Source organism: Anser brachyrhynchus, assembly GCF_964034855.1.
Source record: "Anser brachyrhynchus genome assembly, chromosome: 2".
Classification (NCBI taxonomy): domain Eukaryota; kingdom Metazoa; phylum Chordata; class Aves; order Anseriformes; family Anatidae; genus Anser; species Anser brachyrhynchus.
The window spans coordinates 140754148-140772591 of record NC_137695.1 but is presented as its reverse complement, the minus strand read 5'-3'; the positions used below and the strand labels follow the sequence as shown (position 1 = coordinate 140772591).

General features: G+C 36.3%; 1 protein-coding gene across 48 annotated transcripts in view; it reads right to left on the bottom strand.

Annotated features, from left to right (window-relative positions):
* Nucleotides 1–18444, bottom strand: part of RIMS2 (regulating synaptic membrane exocytosis 2) — a 462856-nt gene that overhangs the window by 153006 nt on the left and 291406 nt on the right. For 39 of the 48 annotated variants that reach the window (XM_080580660.1, XM_080580642.1, XM_080580653.1 and 36 more), the window contains 2 exons: nucleotides 9945–10101; nucleotides 4517–4633 (listed from right to left, as the gene is read on the bottom strand). In XM_080580660.1, the coding sequence (XP_080436786.1) occupies nucleotides 4517–4633; nucleotides 9945–10101 (274 nt within the window). Of the gene's footprint in view, nucleotides 1–4516; nucleotides 4634–9944; nucleotides 10102–18444 lie in introns of those variants that run through there. The other 9 variants (XM_080580636.1, XM_080580638.1, XM_080580639.1 and 6 more) reach the window with 2 other exon arrangements.

Here is an 18444-nt window from a genome sequence, read left to right as displayed (position 1 = left end):
TTGCTTGTGAATGTTCAACCACTTTTTAAATTCAGGAACTTAGAATCAGAGTAAGCTACCATTTAGATATAATCACATATACTGTCTGATATATAATTAACTTTGACAAGTTTGATATATGCTTTCTTACCACTCAAAACTCTGCTTGTCCATACAGCGACTTCAAGTAAGCATTAGTTTATACTTGACCTGGTCCTCTGGCACTGTTGGCTATTTATACTTTTCCCTATTCTTTAGAACAGGTTATACATGCTATCTAATTTATAATATATAAGAATGCATTATAATATGTTCTTACAAGTGCAACACAAAAAAAAATAATACTATGTTTGAATTCATTAAGAGGAAAAATTAGTTCTACACGTGAATGTGTAGAACCGTGTCTCCAGTAACTTACTGGTGTTCATCATAAATCAAGTCATTCACCATAAATCAAGAATATATAGCCTAAATAGTCTGTAGCATTTCCATAAGATGCATTTTTTCTAGCTGCAATAATAATATTACAAGTATTATTCATGTAAGCACGTCTCTCTCTTTCTCTGGAAATGGTTTCCATTGATGTACCACAATATTGTTCCATAAATTATGCAAGCTAATCAAGAAAGGAAAGGTGCATGCCATATCTGTGCGGAAGACAGAATGACTGACATCATTTAGGTCAAAATATGATAGGATGCACATTAGGAGGCTGCAGATTGTTCTGTGGTTTATGTATTTCAGCATGCAAAGCAAAAGGTTTAAATGCTGTTTGTCTTCTGAGCATCCAGTCAATAATCTTATTTGTTTTGTTGTTATTATACTTTATGTATTGAGCTTCAAATAAATTCTACAGATTTCTATAAGTATGTTGACAACAAAACATCAGAGATGCCTAGGACTTACCTACTTCTCCCTGTTCAAAACCAAGACATGCAAAACTTTGATTTGGCTAACAGCCAATCTAGAACACCTAGAACAGCCAATCTAGAACATCTAGAAAAGCATAATGTAAGTCATTACATAGTAAAATCATAATGTAATTGGTTGCAAAACAACTCCAAAATGTTCCAGAACTGAACCCAAAATAAACATGTCTTTTGAGCTGTTTATGAAAATCATGATCTCATGCACATGCAAGTAGGAATGCATGGAAAACCACACAGACATAGGCATGTTTTAAACACAGCACATTTAAAAAAAAACACACAAGACCTCCAAGATACTTTTATTTGGCAACCTCCATTTAGACTTCCAGCCTTTTACCACACACTCCTTATTTTCTACATTATAGTAGTTGATGGCAGAAGAATGTGAAACAATGGTACAGCAAAATAAAAATTTAAGTCTGCTGCCTCACGAATTTCTGAAACATTACATATTTTGCTACAGAGAGGGCAATTTGCAGCAGTAACTCATTTCACTTACATTAAAGTAATGAAATTAGTCTGATGAGGAAGTACTATAGCTTTTGCAATGCAACCAGGTATGTAAACATACATACACACTTTCTCTCTCTCCTCTGCACCAGGTGGAAACAGATTTCCACTATTCTGACAAGACAGTTCCAGAGATATAGGCAAGCATTATAATGCTCTTTTTTTTTCAGTGAATAGAAAGTGATGACTTAAAATTTTCTGTTATCACTCACCTATTTGTCCATTTCCTCACACCTTCATAAAATTCAGTAAACCACGAGGGTAACAAAACAGAGATCAGTAATTCAGATTGTCTAATTCTAGCATTTAGTAACCAGGCACAGGCTTCACATAACAAACCAGATTTAGAAGCATACCTGAAAGCACACACATGTACACAGAGTGCCTCACTGTACCACATGCTGCATTCCCTCCTGTTCTTACGGTGCAAGGGGAGTTTAACCTGGTCTTTATTCCTTGGGATATTTCACTCAACAGTAAAGATGAAGCATTAGAAGACTAGCCATTCCTTTCAATGTTCATTCTCTGCGACCAGTTCTCACCATTTAATTAATATTCCAGCTTACATATTAGACTGAGAAGTTGATTCCCGAGTATTTCTGTGGAAATGGAATGACTGGAGTACACTTACATCCTGACTATCTTGTGCTTATTGCAAAGTCCGTAAGTAATTCTGAATGCAAAACAAGACTTTCTGTTCCACTGCTAGAGCTTGCATGAACCAAATTTGGTTGACACAAGAAAGTTCTATCATTCTCTTATTGTTCATCCATCATGATTGCCCATTTTTTCTGATCTATTACTCAATAGCAATTTTAAAGTGATACGCTAAGGAGATTGACAACACAACTATCCTCCCTTTTTAGTGGCACTCTTTACACTTTTATATGGTTCAACAGCAAAGTTCAACGTATTTAAAAGCTTGGTGCTTGAAATTAAAATCATCTCCAACTAAACTAAAAATGTGTGTCTTTCTGCTTTTTTAAATAATCTGATTTCCACTTCTAACTTTTCACTAATTGGTTTTGAGGGAATGTGCACATTGCCATCAGCCTTGAGGTCATTAGACATTCTCATACTCAGTTGCAACTAACTCCTTAGTACCATACGTGTTAGACAACTCTATGCTGAATTACCTAGAAAAGGAAGGAAAAAATGTTCTTCCACACACTCTCTGCCATATTTTAATTTAGCAACTGAGCCTGTCAACAAGAAGGTACTTTTTCAAAGTCCCTTTTTTGCAAACAGCTCCAAGGTATAAATGGGCCGTGGAAACAGCAAATCATCAGAACAGTGGGAAAGCAAAGTATGATTTTTTTTTTTTTTTCACGGAGGTAGGCGTGGAACAAAATAAGGATAACAAGAAAAAAGTTTATAAACCTGTTTAAAAGTTCAGTTTTTTGACTTCAAACTGCCTGCGTTTCCAGCAGTTTTCTCAGTTAATGCTATTGAAGTGTTATTCCAAGGACTTGTGCATGCACCATCCTTTTTTATTATGTAACACAGATGGTATCAGATAAATATTCAGTAACATAATTTGAAGTCTAATAATCTTTCCACTCCTAAAACCACTGTTAGTTAACAATGAATATAAAATGTTACAAATGACTGGGAATAGTCTTTTTCTATTATTGTGCTGTCTAGGACCAAGATGCTTCAGAGACTATATGTTGCAATAGCGGTATAATTAGTCAACAACCTAATTGCCTAGCCAACAACTAACCATGAAGGGACAGGAGAACTTCTGTGTTTTGGAAAATACAGAAGACATATACGCCTCCATTCAGAGATTCGGGACATACCTAACACGCAAATATCTACTCATCAAGAATGGTCATGTGAAAATTCAATACTTTCATCATTGACAAATTTCTGACATTTTTCTCACATGTTCTAAAAAAAAGTAGATTCTCTTTCTTTTTAACCCAAGCCAGTTCAGTAGGGGATATTTGAGTAAATGATGGGGAAAGACTGCAATGCTGTATTTCAGACCACTTATCACAGCTATGCATATATGTGGGAGGCAGCAAGCAAACTCACACAGTGAACAAACCCAAAAACATTCCATGAGGCATACACAGGTTCAAGGATAAGTTTAGACCTTGTCAAGGAAGGCTGGTCTTACTATCAATCTAGTATTATCCCTAGAGCATTCTGTTTTTTATTATTATTATTTTTTTAATTTTATTCTAAGGAAACAGCTTAGAATCCTTTAGTTATTTCCTTCTGTATAAAAATCAGCTAGCCTCATCAGCCAACTGAATAGCATTTTTCTGCAGCATAAACAGAAATATCAAACATTTTAATGAAAAAAGGAGGTTCAACTACGTCATACTTGTGATTTCTTGGCCTAAAGACAATGAGGTGGAAAAGATCTTAGAAATATTTTAACTGCACAGAGGCAATACCACAATTATTCCAGTAAAATTAACTATAATAGCCAACTAGAGCTTGCAATTCAGTTTTATATCATTAAAATTCATACAGGCTGCTACAGTTTCATTCATTGTTTAGGAAGTTCGATTAGGCAAAACATTAGTCATCGTAAGATGTGCTTCTAAACACAAAGACCCCAATTTCATTCTAATGCACATTGCTATAATAGCTAATCTTATTATCCAATGTCTCATAAAGTTTAGAAAAGACAAACACAGTCCTAGAATATACTTTTGTTATGTTTTTTAATTGCATTGAATCCAATGGGAGTATTATGTTAATACTGTGCTCAAATTATCTTTATGCCTCTTTATTCAGCAGCAAAAATGACCAAGTCCATTGTTAATTTTTGAGGTATTCAGTACTTAGAGAATTTATGAATATAGTACATAAAATATCTTAATAAAAAGGACAGCTAAGCTATTGGTCTTATATAGCATAATTTGTGACATATTTTTCAGTTCCCCTCTTACCAAAGGTAAATAGCGTTCACTGTTTTGTCAGCCTTGTGCACACTGTATATTTTTTAATGAGTAAGGAAATGCTCACCTGTGGGATTAGGTAAGTGATCTTGTTATCTATTTTAGAGAGCTACCTCTTTGAAGTATTTCACATTGATGAATGCAGGCTACAGCTGTTTTTAATTCCTGTCAGATATTTACCTCTCTCTGTCCGGGGAGTAGTGGTCATCTATTATACGGTGTCTTTCCATTCGGTTCAGGGTATTGTAATGAGCAGGAGTAGATCGTGTCCCTCGTGGTCCCTGATCCACATTCCGACTAGGGATAAAAGACAGCAGATTCTGAATTCGGGGTGCAGCTGGGCCACATCCCCTCACTCGTTTGTACAGACAGTTGTTAGCAAACGTGAAGGAAATGAGATGGGTTAGCTGACCTGTCTTTTGTATGTTTTCATGCTCACATAATTTAAAATCTCAAGGTATTTTTTTTTCTGCAGACAAAGGTGATAACCCCATGGTAGGGACAGAGCTTTTTTGTTTTGTTTTGATATTTGTTTGGTTTGGAAATGAGAGTATCGATTATTTTATTAAAACATTAAATTATAGACAAGAATTCCTTAGTCTTTCCAAAGTAGTACATTCAATGAAAATTACCTTCCCAAGATGAAACATACACTGAATTTTCCAAGAGCTCTTGAGCCTGATTATACTATAAATATGTAAACTGTATTAACAAACAATTACTACTGTTGAATGTTACAGTACAGTGGAGCCTGCTAAAAACATTGTCATATAAGTAAAAAAGCAGATTTTTATTTTTGACTGGAAAGTTTGTTCTGTAATCTCACTATTATAGAATCTGAAAAAGACAGAATTGTTCATTAAACTTTTTAAATTTCCAATAGCAACTATTAGCACACTTAGCGCAGACTTGGTTCAAGAGCATCAATTACCTGCTTGATTTTGCCCTGTGTGAGACCAAAGCATTGTCCATAGATTGCTTAACTCAGTTTAGCCATCAATACTGACTGAAACACACTAACTTCACTTTTCTGCTTTGTAAAACAAATTTACAAGAACGGTAAGACAGGAAGGCAACAGTTATATGTGACAGTTATTGGATAATTAAATCATGATTGATCTGTTTGGATCTGAATAACAGGGTTTGCATGCTTCCCTCGATGTAAATTCACATTTTAGGTCAAGAAATTCTGCTTCCCGTTCTCACCTGCAGTCTTCTCTAATGTGGGCCTCATTTCACTTTTATTCCATTCAGTTCCTGTGTTCTTCTTTGCCCATTTTTCTGCCCCTTTGGCACCTATCATCTTTACCTTCTGTCATTTGCCAGTCCCTGGCAAGTGTCAACCTACATGCGTATCCTTCACCGATGAAGCCATGCTGTTAATTATTTCTGCACAGAAGTGCTATATAAGGACATCGCACTATATGCTTTTGCTGTCAGCTTTACTCCACTTGTAATAAATTAATTGGACATGGTGCAGGGCAACCTGCTCTAGATGGCCCTGCATGAGCAGGGGGTTGGACCAGATGGCCGCCAGAGGTCCCATCCAACCTTAACCATTCTGTGATTCTGTAATTGCATTTCTTCACTTTCGCTCTCATGAAGCCAAATATGAAGTTTACTTTAGCTACTAAATATTCTATTTGCCATATTAAAAATAGGTATAATTCTTCTACCTTCTACTCTACAACTGCCTGGCACATAACTCCTTCTCTGTACATGTTTTAACCACCTCATTTATACCAAAATGATGTATACCAAAATACCTTTACCCCACAGTTGGATTATTTCATGTATATTTTTACTCTAAAATGGATGCTGAGAGCGGTACTCTGCTGTTCTCTGTTGACTTTTCTACCTTTACCAACAATCAATTCTCATCCACAGTCTCTTTTTATTCAGGTTTCAAAAAACAAACAATCAAAAAAGTGCATTTTTCTGTCTATAGTTTTATTTTATTTTATTCAGCCCTTCTTTTGACTGAACTATTAAAGCTTTATCAAGTTGTCATTTATTTGCAAAAATTCCCAAAGATCTGATATTTGTTCTCTGCCCACACAATCAGAATTCCTGCCCAAACTGTTAGCCTTAGTCCTGAAAACCCCGTACCATCCTGTCTGCTCAAATAGCTTTCAGTAAGATTGTGCTCCTGGCTTACTGCTCTAAATACATAATTTCATCTTTAGATTTCTCTGCTACATCAGATTCTGACTTCATGCTGCTTTTTTACATCCTACACAACTATATTTATTGTACTTCAAAGTGTTAAACTGTATTAGTTCTCTCTCATTCTGCTAAGGGTGCCTTTGTTTGCCAGATTTACTGTTTACCAGGAAATTACATACTTTCTCCAATGAAACTTGTTATGTAAGAAAAGTTGCTTTCACACTTTATTTATCCATTCCTTTGAAACTCCTCCTTGCAGTTGACAGAACATGCATGGGGTGAAGCAACCAAGTAACACACAAGCAGATGAAAAACTCTAATTGCAGCTGGTGATGGTGGAGAATGTTGAGCATCCTACTAGATTTACCACACCATTTCAGCCTAGTCACTTTCTGTGGAATCATAGAATCATGTAGGCTGGAAAATACCTTCGAGATCACCAAGTCCAAACATTACCCTGACCTGCTGAGTCCCATCACTAAACTGTGTCTCCTAGTGTCATGTCTATACGTCTCTTAAATACCTCCTGGGATAGTGGCTCCAACACTTCCCAGGGCAGCCTGTTCCAATGCTTGACTACCCTCTCAGTGAGGAATTTCTTCCTAATATCCAAACTAAACCTCCCCTGGCACAACTTGAGACCATTTCCATGCATCCTATCACTTGCCACCTGAGAAAAGAGACCAGTGCCCTCCTCACTGCAACCTCCTTTCAGGAAGTTGTAGAGATCAATGGCATCTCCCCTCAGCCTCCTATTCTCCAGACTAAACAACCCCAGTTCCCTAAGTCACTCCTCCTAAGTCTCGTCTGCTGGTCCCTTCAGCAGCTTCACTGGTCTTCTCTGCACAGGCTTGAGCAACTCAATATCCTTCTTGTAAAGAGGGGCCCAAAACTGAACACAATATTCAAGGCACAGTCTCATCAGCGCAGGGTAGAAGGGGACAACAAACACTTTTTTAGTCCTGGTAGCCACACTATTTCTGATGCAGACCAGGATGTTATTGGCTTCTTGGACACCTGGGCACACTGCTGGCCCGTGTTCAGCCAGCTGTCAACCAGCATTCCCAGCTCTTTTTCTGCTGGGCAACTTTCCAGCCACTCTTCCCAAAGCCTACAGCACTGCATGGGGCTGTAATGACCCAAGTGTAGGACCCGACACTTACCATTGTTGAAAGTCATGCAATCATATTCAGCCTATTGATGCAGACTATCCAAATCCCTCTGCAATGCCTTCTTACCCTCAAGCAGATTGACGGTCCTGCCTAACTTGGTATTGTTTGTGTATTTACTGAGGGTGCACTTCATCCCCTCATCCAGATCACTACAGTCACCCTCATCTTGCTTTTTCAATTGCACTTGCAGAAAAAGCTAAATGTGATGTTGTTCAGTGCCTGTATAAACTCCATCCTGATCTAGACAGAATCACAAAGCCCATTACATGCATTAGCTGAAAACTTTACAGGAGTCTCCCACCGTTTTATTTAAGACTTTTTAACCTGTTCTCACCTCTGCATTGGCGAACTTTAAGGGCTTCAAGCTATACACATTTAGTAACAAGATTCAGTAGGACTGAGGCCTGGAAAATGACTTCCACGGCATAACAGCACCTTGAGCTTCTGTGACCCAAGAGCTCTTGTCTAGAGAGGCATCAATCAGTAACTGAAATCTCTGTATGTGCAACATGCTTACTGCAGTTAGAAAATACCTGTAGCAGCATGTATATAACAAACTCAGCTAAGCATGGTGATTAAGCATGTGATTAACAATGCTTACAGCTTTGCCAGATACCTCTAGATTTTCATTAGAGTTAAAAAAGGCATTTCTGTAATTCAAAGACTATGCTTCTTCTTTTCTACAAAGTCTCAAGTTCAAACAACCCAATTCTCTAGGCTCTACAAATCCTCAAAGAAATTATTTGGGGTGTAGGCAGGGAAATATTAGATAAATAATGCATTTGACTGTGACATTGTAGGAAACAGCTGAAGTGGTTTACTCTGTAAGTTCAAAATTATATTTAAAATATTAGCTTTAAGAAAGTCAGGAAGCAAGAAACATTTCATACACACAAGGAACACAAAATAACAAGAAAATTAAAAGGCTTTTCAGTGGTGCCAGACAAGTATTAACTACTAGCTTGCGCAGAAATTCTGCCCAAAATGCACACAGCACCCACACTGCCCCACACACAAAAAGAGAGAGAGAGAGAGAGAGAAAAAAAAAACAGAGATTTTGCTCACATTTATGTCTATATCTCATAAAAGTAACTCCAGGAGAGTTAGCAGAGCCAATAACTTAGTCTGAAATCAGTACAGTTGAAATCAGAATAGACCCCTGTGTGTCTACCGTTTATCTAATTACCAGCATGTCTCATTTAAAGCAAGGCTGTATTTATGTATGCTTTTAGATTTCAAGTAGAAACTTACAGTTTCTGCCTGTTAGCTGTCTGTGATGATATGGGATAATTTGGAATCCTAATACTTCACTAATGGAAAATGATATCATTTAGTCTGTATCTGTTAGGGGAAATGGTAAGTAAACACATAAGTAAGAGAATATGAAGTCAAGAGAATTTTAAGCTAACAGAAAAGAACAGAAATAACAGAAAAGAAAGCTGAACACAAGAATCATAATAGCTGTAGAAGAAAGGAATACATATACGTACCTTATTGCGAATATTGGATGCCAAATCTTCATAATTAAATGACAATTGTGAACATTACCTTACTCCTTTTATTCCAGCTGCATTAGACTAATTGAAAACCTACCCATACATAGTAAAAAAAAATACTGGAACACGGGTTTCACTCCCCTTTACATCTATATTTCTGCTTCCTCTTAAGAAAACTTATCCATGCAGGAAAAGTCTTACCTCCTACTTAAACAATATATTTAATCAAATAGTAATAATTATCCAAACTGATCAGATTTTGGAAGAAAAGTCCTGATCTTTTGTTTTACAAGATAAAAAGCTATGAGAAGCTTTTCAAGATCAAGAGCTGACGTTTTTCAGTACAAAATTGTATGTATGTCAATTTACTATTGATACTTTAAAAGTTTGAAAAAAAAATGTAGAAAGAAATCTACTATGGGCAAGAAGTATGGCACCCCCAGGATCTTAATTCTGCACAGAGAAAAGGATTGAAAAAAGCCACTGACAATTCTGAGAAAATGTCAAACTATCACATGCTATAAAGCACCTTCTAAATAGCTCTTGAAAATAAAAATCTAGAGAAGAATCTTTCCTTCCTTCGATACAAAATCAGGTGAATTTCTTGACATCAGTATAATGTAAGAAAAATATTGGCTTTACATAATTTCATAAGATCTAATTAATTTATTCCCGTTTTGAAGGTCAGTAGATTCATTCCAGTATTTTCACAGGATTTTCACATGATCAACAGCACATAAATTTATACACCTGCATGTTCACACAACAATTTACCTTTGTGGGGGAGGGACACTAGGAGACCACGATCTAGTCCGTCCTATGCTATCTCCACGGTGAGGGGACCCTGATCGAGAGCAATGATTAGATGACATAACTTGTTCTGGCACTGATAGCGTTGAACTCTGAAGATCTCTCCCATTATGTCGATAATCTAAAAAGAAATGCAAATATTCAATGAATCTGAAATTGTACTTTTTATTTTCCTACCGCATATGTAGCAGTTATAAGCATAATAAATGATGGCCTTTGATAAAGAATGTTGTCATCTATTTTTCTTGGTTTCTGTAAAAAAATATTTTTGCAAAGATTCCTGATTTTATGCATGATTTAAATACAGCTATAGTTCCTACAATTACAGTTTAGAAGTATAGAAATAAATTACCAGGCACCAATTTGGCAATTTATAATAATTTGTGGTCATTGTGATGCATTAGTAGTAAAACTAGGTAAACAGACTTTTCCTTAGAATAACATATAAAATTGATTATTGCATTTTCTAATCAAAATTATATCATAATGGTTTTGTAAAATATACGAGATCATGATACATCACACAGAACTGCCCACAATTCAAAACTAATCCAAAGTTCAGTTTTAAAGGTTGGGATAGTAAACTACTAGGGAGATATAGAGTTTGAGTTCAAAAAAGATTTCTCTTTTGGAGAATTAAAGTAAAAATGACTCAGTGACATGGGATTTTACTCCTGGGTCTGAACCTAAGCAACCTTCTATGATATCATGATTCCTTTGCAAATGTATGAGCTAAGGCTACACAGATACACACTTACATCCTGGAGCTAATCTCGAATTAGGACAAAAGGAGACAAGAAGTGTTCTAAGCAAAAGCCTTCCCAGTTTTAATAGTTTAAAAGGCTACTGCATGGCCATTTTACATAGGGTTTTAAGAAAAATCTTTTTAAAGAGCTGTATGTATTAAAGTAGCTGTCTGCATATAATCTCAGAATTTGAATTCACTGGTCCAGGATACAATACTCACTGAAAAAAATGATATCAGATATGTAATAGCTTCATGAAAGTTTCCACAAGTATTGTGAGGATCAAATTAACGTATGATGATAACAAATGGAAGAATTGCAAATCTTAACTTGATGATAATGTTTTGCAGAAATAGATCTTCAAAAAGCTCCTGACAGCTATGACAAGTGACATAGCTTTTTGTTCTGAAAACAGTAACCAAGTAAAAAATGGTTAGAGATCTCCCTGATACTGGAAAACTCTGGCTCATAAAGCTGCAATTCTTTCCCTGTGAAAAGCTTCTCTGATTCCAGGAGTATTTGGTCTTCTATCATATTATTCATAGTTTTATTCCTGGAAAATCTTTAGTAAGCAGCTGAGCAAAACCTCATTAATTCATTCCATTTCATGGTTCCAAGAATGTTCAATACTTCCAACTAAGTATTACTAAGTATTACTACTCCTATTCATTGTATGACCTTTGGACCAAGGATATACATGAATCAATTAACTTCTTCTTCCTACATGTAGCTGGGAGCTGGAGTATGTGTAAGCACACACACGTGTGCATTAAAAGGGAAAAATATCAAACCATTATTACAATCACTTTAAGACAATGATGTAAATGAACAGATATTTGCTTGTCACTTCAGAGCAATCAAGTAATGTTATGTGCCCTCTCAGCTGAAAGCCAGTGATGAACTACAGAGTTTTATCTATCAGCAGAAAAATTCTGCAAGTAAAGAAAGAGGCAACCAAGGGACTACAAGCAGTTTTGTAGGCCACTATCTGCTACCCCATAGAGCAAAGAGCTGTCAGCACTTCCAAGAATTAAGACAAGTGAAAGCTCTGCAGACTGTTCTTGGATGGACTAGAAGTTATTTTCTCTATTCTTTACTGTTATTCTTTAAATTTTACCAATTTTAATTTATGGTCCATAAGACCAAACTGGCTAAATGTATATTCTCAATGCTTTATTGCCAGAAAAACTTGGAATTTATACTCAATTCACTCAAATTGATAACTTCTGTATTTATAAGCTTCTCATCTGCTAACATACCAAACAGTGAGAAGTAACAGCTTCAGTAAAGCAACCAACTAACACAAGTTAATTCCTAAGTCACACTTCAGCTATGCAGAGTTAATGTAGCTATTTGTCTTTTTAATACTAAGTATTTTCACCAGCTAGAGGTCAAAGGAACATAGAATAAAAAATTATATGCAATCTCATACTGAAAATAACCACATTGTACTTTCACAGAACAGAACTTTCTGAACTTTCCATAGAATTTAATACTTTTAATAAATAAAAATGTCCATTTCGTAAAGCTGCAATACCAGAAAATATTTAAAAGTGTTTAAAGTGGAGAGAAAGGAGCTTGGGAATAGATGAGAAACTTTCTCAGGTTTCTTAAGTCGTTACCATTCCAACACTTTACAGACAGAACAAAATCTAAGCTATAAAGGAGAATGCTCACACTGTAAGAACACATGAGGAAAATCAGGTGTTTCAGAAACACGATCCAAAAACCTATATGCTGTTAATGCAGCCATGCAGACAGAGCTCACAGAAGATGCTCTGTTTTGAACTTAGTTGCTGAAATGAAGGATGCAAGGAGGATGCTTCCATCTACTCAGAAATCAAAGCCTCTCACATTATCTTCTGACCTAATGTATCATACTGTATTTTTTAAAAGAATTGAACAGGGATAAGGTGAAAATGTTTTTTCCACTTCTTGGAAAGCTAGGAAAACTGCAAGGTTTACATAGGAGCTAGCTGTCCAGTCACTCAGATCATGCCAGTTACACATTCAGAGGAAAAAATATAATCAAGTACAAAACTTTCAGATGCAAAAGTTAAAAACCTAGCAGGTTTATTGATCACCTTTAGACTTCATTAAGTCTGTCTAAGGTCAGTTTTGGCAAATCAGAGTTACAGTACTGGTCTTGAAGGCACCTGGTACCAGCATATCATAGTTTAATGATTCATTAGTATTTGAGTCCTTTAATTTTTTTTTAAATAAGCTTTATTTTAAATGGTGGAGATTTTTTTTTAATATTTTTAAAAATTGAATTGTGTTATTGTTCTGTTTTTAGAAATAAATGGAGATTCCTAAGCTTCAGTGCAATAGTTACTTTACATTTTGAACCTAGAGACCAGAATCCAAGCATGGCAAAAGTATAATTAATTACATCTTTCTTCTTTTGAAGACCACTAGTATTCCAGAATGAAATGGATGTGTGTGCTTAAATCACACAGACAGCCCATGTCACTTGCCCAGCTGGTGAGACCCACCACATTTTTATGCCACCTATACACTGATTTTTCTCCAGATGAAACCAGATGAAAAAGATGGCACATAGCAGAGTATGCTCTGAGAGTTGGGATGTTACAGGATCTCATCCCAAAACTTAGAAAGTATAGAGAAACCATCTTGGATACAGTGGAAAGCAGCAGGAATATAAAAAGTACCTAAAAATTGTTTAAGAAAAAATTTCACAAGCTAAAACATAATGATATCAAAATAATTGATTCGATCATCTTTCACTGGTTAATTCTTTCACTGAATTTCAATGGGTTTTGTTGCAAATACCATCTACCAAATAATTTACTTTTGTACAGAAGAAATTTGTGCCTTTCATTGACATACGAGGAACACAGGCAATGAGAGGCTTAATAACATGCCTAGCACTAATCTGTACACTTCAGAAGTGGCCAACAATGTAATTAATATATTCACCAATCAACGCTGGAGTTCTCCTAAACCCCAAACAGGCTTTGAAGATGTTATCAATGGCTGAATGACCAATGGGAGTTGAAGTGGTAACTTTGGTACTCCCAACTTGAGAACTTAACTCTCTCTACAACGCGACCGGCTTTGCCTGCCCAGGAGTTGCAACGTTCATGTCTCTCTCAAGAGAGGTAACGTTCCAAAACCCATGGTGATATTCGCAATTGAAAAAGGTACGAATTAAATTCCAATTTCAAAAATATTTTGATGTCCCAGAACTAAGGTTAGAGAAGGGAAGTAAAAATATTTCCCTGCTGAAATTATACAGACAGTAAAAACAGGTCAGGAGTGTAACTTGACCAAGGAGCTACTCTACAGCAAAGATAATTATAGCAATAGTAAAACTATGATAAACACTGGAATCTGCTGGTAGCTATAAACATTGTCATTACCATAGAATCAGAGGCTCTGTAACCATGGCAAGCCTCTTAAATCAACGTGTAGAGCACAAAGAACCTGATAATCAGTACAGGGATCATCAGAGATAAATGACTGTGAACTGTGGACAGTTAAAAGATGGGCATGTGACAAAGATATCTGCAACGCCACCACCTTCTGCTTTTTACAGGACGGCTGCATTAAAAACTGTCATACACTTCATACCAGGGATTTCAAAAGGCACACTAAATATAGCCTCCTCTGAGCAGAAGTTTTCATTTTATCTGTTTAAAGAGAGAATATTAATACATTTGACTTAAAATACTCATCCACACAGTACAGCGGTTCTTTGCTGATATTATGCTGGTGCAGTTCACTAAATACTAACAAATTGTTACCAAATTCTGCAGGTGTCTGGCACAAAATTACAGAAAATCACAAACCTCCAAATAGGAAGTTCTTATCAACAGCACTAAACTAACCATGAAAAAAATCCTGGAAAGTATTAATGAAGCTTTTAATTTAGGTGTCTTGTTGCTTGATTGACTTGACAGAAACTCTGCATTAAAATTATTCTAGAAAAGCACTATTAGAGTTGCTATTCGTCACAGGGAAACTAATGGACTTGCTTCAGACACTGACGCTAAGTGACATTTTCTCCACTTTAACATCTGTACTTGACTGAGGCGTGAAGCTTTCTCTTTATCAGTTATTTCATTTTCAACACTCACGGTGGTTGAGCTTAGAGCAAGCACTAATTAAAAACAATTACATAATCAAATTGCCAGAAATGCTTAACATACCAAGATTTCATACATGGGCACTTTGGAGACAGTTCAGCTCTTTTATACTAATGTGCTCAACTTCTATGGTGATTTGAGCATCTAAATGCAGAATTTGGACGTCCTCTGAAAAAGTGCTGACAACTGACCAAATAAATTGAAGTATTAATATCTGAATACTCTGTAAATTATGCATGGGTTTTGTTTTTTTTTATTTTTTTTTCATCAAAATATTATTCTTCAAACAAAGGAGGAACTAATACACATTGAAAGAAACCAGAAAACTTTACAGTAAGAACAAATAGTTACTCGCTGCGTTGTAACTCAGTTTCTCAATAGGTGTTTTTACCTTTACTGCACTGATGATATGCATGGGTCCAATACACTTGTATTATCATTAATGCGTATGGAGAGTGTTCCCACACAGTAATAAACCAGAGCCTGATGAGTTGTTCAGTGCCTTCCATACATCCAGTATGACATACAAGGCTTGAAAAAACAGTTACTATACAGTGTTTCCTCTTAAGTACTCATACAGATACATTTTCCACTGATGGCACCATACAAGAAGTTGGTGACTGCACTACAGATGGGAACAGCAAGTCTTCTAAAATAACAAACACAAGACAAGTCTGCCATGGTTTTTATCAGACTTCGGCAACTCTGCAACAGAATTATCCTGAGAAATATTTTTACTGAAGTTGAAAACTGTCTTGTAACTGTTTGTGACTGTTATATTCTTTAGAAAAACAAAACAAAATTTTCTACTGGAATGAACTATGCTCTTTAATAGAAGGCTAAATTATTCAGTATCTCCAATGGGACTGTTAGCTAACCTAACATTTTTATGTTGTGACAGCTCATCTTTCAAGTCATTTGCATGGGTTTTGATTAAATTGCTCCAAAATATGCTCCAAATAGCTCAGTTCTATCCATGCGATCAAAATTCCCACAGGACATCTTGGATGATCTTTGTGGGTCAAGAACGACTCTGGAAATATTGAAAGATGGATAGTATAGCTTGAATGAAAATCAAAGTGTGTCTGACAGATACTGTGGAAAGTATTAATGACACCTTCATACATGTTGGAGGCTCTCTGAAATTACTTTCAAGGAAGAGCAAGTATACAGCCAGTGTAGAAATAACCTTTAGATTCTGGAAAAGATTAGACTATCTCTTGAGATATTAAACTTTTTGAATCCCTGGTGTCTTATGCAGGATCTGTGACTTTAGTAATAATAATAATTTTAAAACTACCAAATTAATTGCTTGGTAAGATAACTCTTCAGCCGTAGATTGTAATTGAAACAATATGTAATCTGAATCTCAGAACAAGAGACGTTTGTCAGTGTTATGTCAAACCTTTTCCATTTATTAAGATATATTTATCAAAAGAATCATCTCTACTACGGATGAAGTTGTTCTGAGTACTTAAGAAACATGTTCTTTCGAGCAGATCAGCCACCTAACAAACATATTTGGTAAAATATATGGCTTATGAATTAAGATGAAGGACTTAGTCATTATTCTGAAGAAGAATATCTGCTTATAAATGGAAGCTATGAGAGGCTGGTTGGAGAGATTTCTTACAGATATGGATCTAAACGTTGGGCATGCCATTTATGCTTCATTAAAGTTCTAGGTCTCAGGGTGGAAGAATGTAATGGAATACAAAATGGATCCCAAATTTCCAGAGCAGAAGCCATAATATTTTATGCTTTTTTTCCTGCAATATGCATGCCGCGAGACAATTCTTTCTGAAATATATGAATTCAATCATATTAATAATCTCATTTATATCTTCTTAGTAGATCAACTGTCACTTGTATGCATGCTTGACAAATCTACAAGTCTCCCAGATTAGCCTCCTCTTGACACTGTTGATTGGAATCTATCTGTCTTTTTATCTCCTTATAACAAGTTTTCATCACCATGTTTATAATTCAACCTAGCCAGGCTATGCCTATATGAGAAGCATATCCCAAGAGAGGTGTCTGATAGGAATGCAACTTCTTTGCACCTTCCAGTATCTTTTAGATGCTTCTGACACTTTTTAGATGCTGGCATTGTGGTAGAACATGAACTAAAACAATGAGTTTGTATTTATCTTTACTCAACGAATACAATGCTACTGATGCTCATTGACCATGAGCCAGCAGTGTTCCCTCGTGGCAAAGAGGGTCAATGGGATCCTGGTGTGCATTAAAAGGAGCGTGGCCAGCAGGTCAAGGGAGGTGATCCTCCCCCTGTACGCTGCCCTGGTCAGGCCTCACCTGGAGTACTGTGTCCAGTTCTGGGCTCCCCGGTACAAAAAAGACAGGGATCTCCTGGAAGGAGTCCAGCGGAGGGCCACAAAGATGATACCGGGCCTGGAGCATCTTCCCTATGGGGAATGGCTGAGAGACCTGGGTCTGTTCAGCCTGGAGAAAAGATGACTGAGAGGGGATCTTATCAATGTGTATAAATACCTGAGGTATGGGAGACAGAGGGATTTGGCCAACCTCTTTTCAGTGGTTTGTGGGGACAGGACAAGGGGCAATGGCCACAAAATGGATCACAGGAAGTTCTGCACCAACATGTGAAAGAATTTCTTCACGGTAAGGGTGACAGAGCACTGGCACAGGCTGCCCAGGAGGGTTGTGTAGTCTCCTTCTCTGGAGATATTCAAGGCCTGTCTGGACGCCTACCCGGGCGGCCTGCTCTAAGGAACCTGCTTTGGCAGGGGGGTTGGACCCGATGATTTCTGGAGGTCCCTTTGAACCCCTACAATTCTGTGATTCTGTGATAATTACTGTTAATCTACAAATACAACTTGAATTTAATTATATCTTTACTTCTAGAGTGATAGAGCTTATATTTAAAAACATAAAACCAGATTTTTTTTAAAAAATGTATTAATTGAGAATTAGGATGTTTGAAATTATTTTATCAGCTGAGGAAAGTCACATTTGTTTAAAAGCAATAATTTTAAAACTTTAAAGTTAACCTTGACCTAAGGGGTCAGCATAATGACTATTTTAACATTACTTGAATTTTGCTTCCAGTTTTGGAGGGAATTTTCAAGACACATAGACGTTAAACTGATTTTTTACCCACAGAAGATGACACAATGAATAGATATTAGAGAAGGGGAATAGGCATCAGCACATAATAAAAGAAAAAGCTGGTTAGTGTTTACATTTGCAGTTACTGGGCTTTGCGGGCAATACAGACTCCCATTATAGATGTTTATCTATAATGAAATCCTTTGTTTTAGTAAGGATGAAAGACATCCGCTCTACCTTCTAATGCTGTAAGATGTCTTTAAATAGACAGTTGATTTCAAGATGTAACCAAAACATTTATATGTTCTCTATCTGCTCAGTGGCAATCATCAGCAGGACTAGGTATAAAAATTCAGATCACATTATCAGCAAGTATACCGAGAGCATTTTGTTTCCTCTGCAGAGAAGGATGCAACATAATAGCGAAAGAATTCTTTTGAACAAAGGACTCCTCAGGTGCTATATGAAGTGAAGCAAAATGAACAAATGCATTTCATTCTTCTTCAAAAACAGAATGGATTT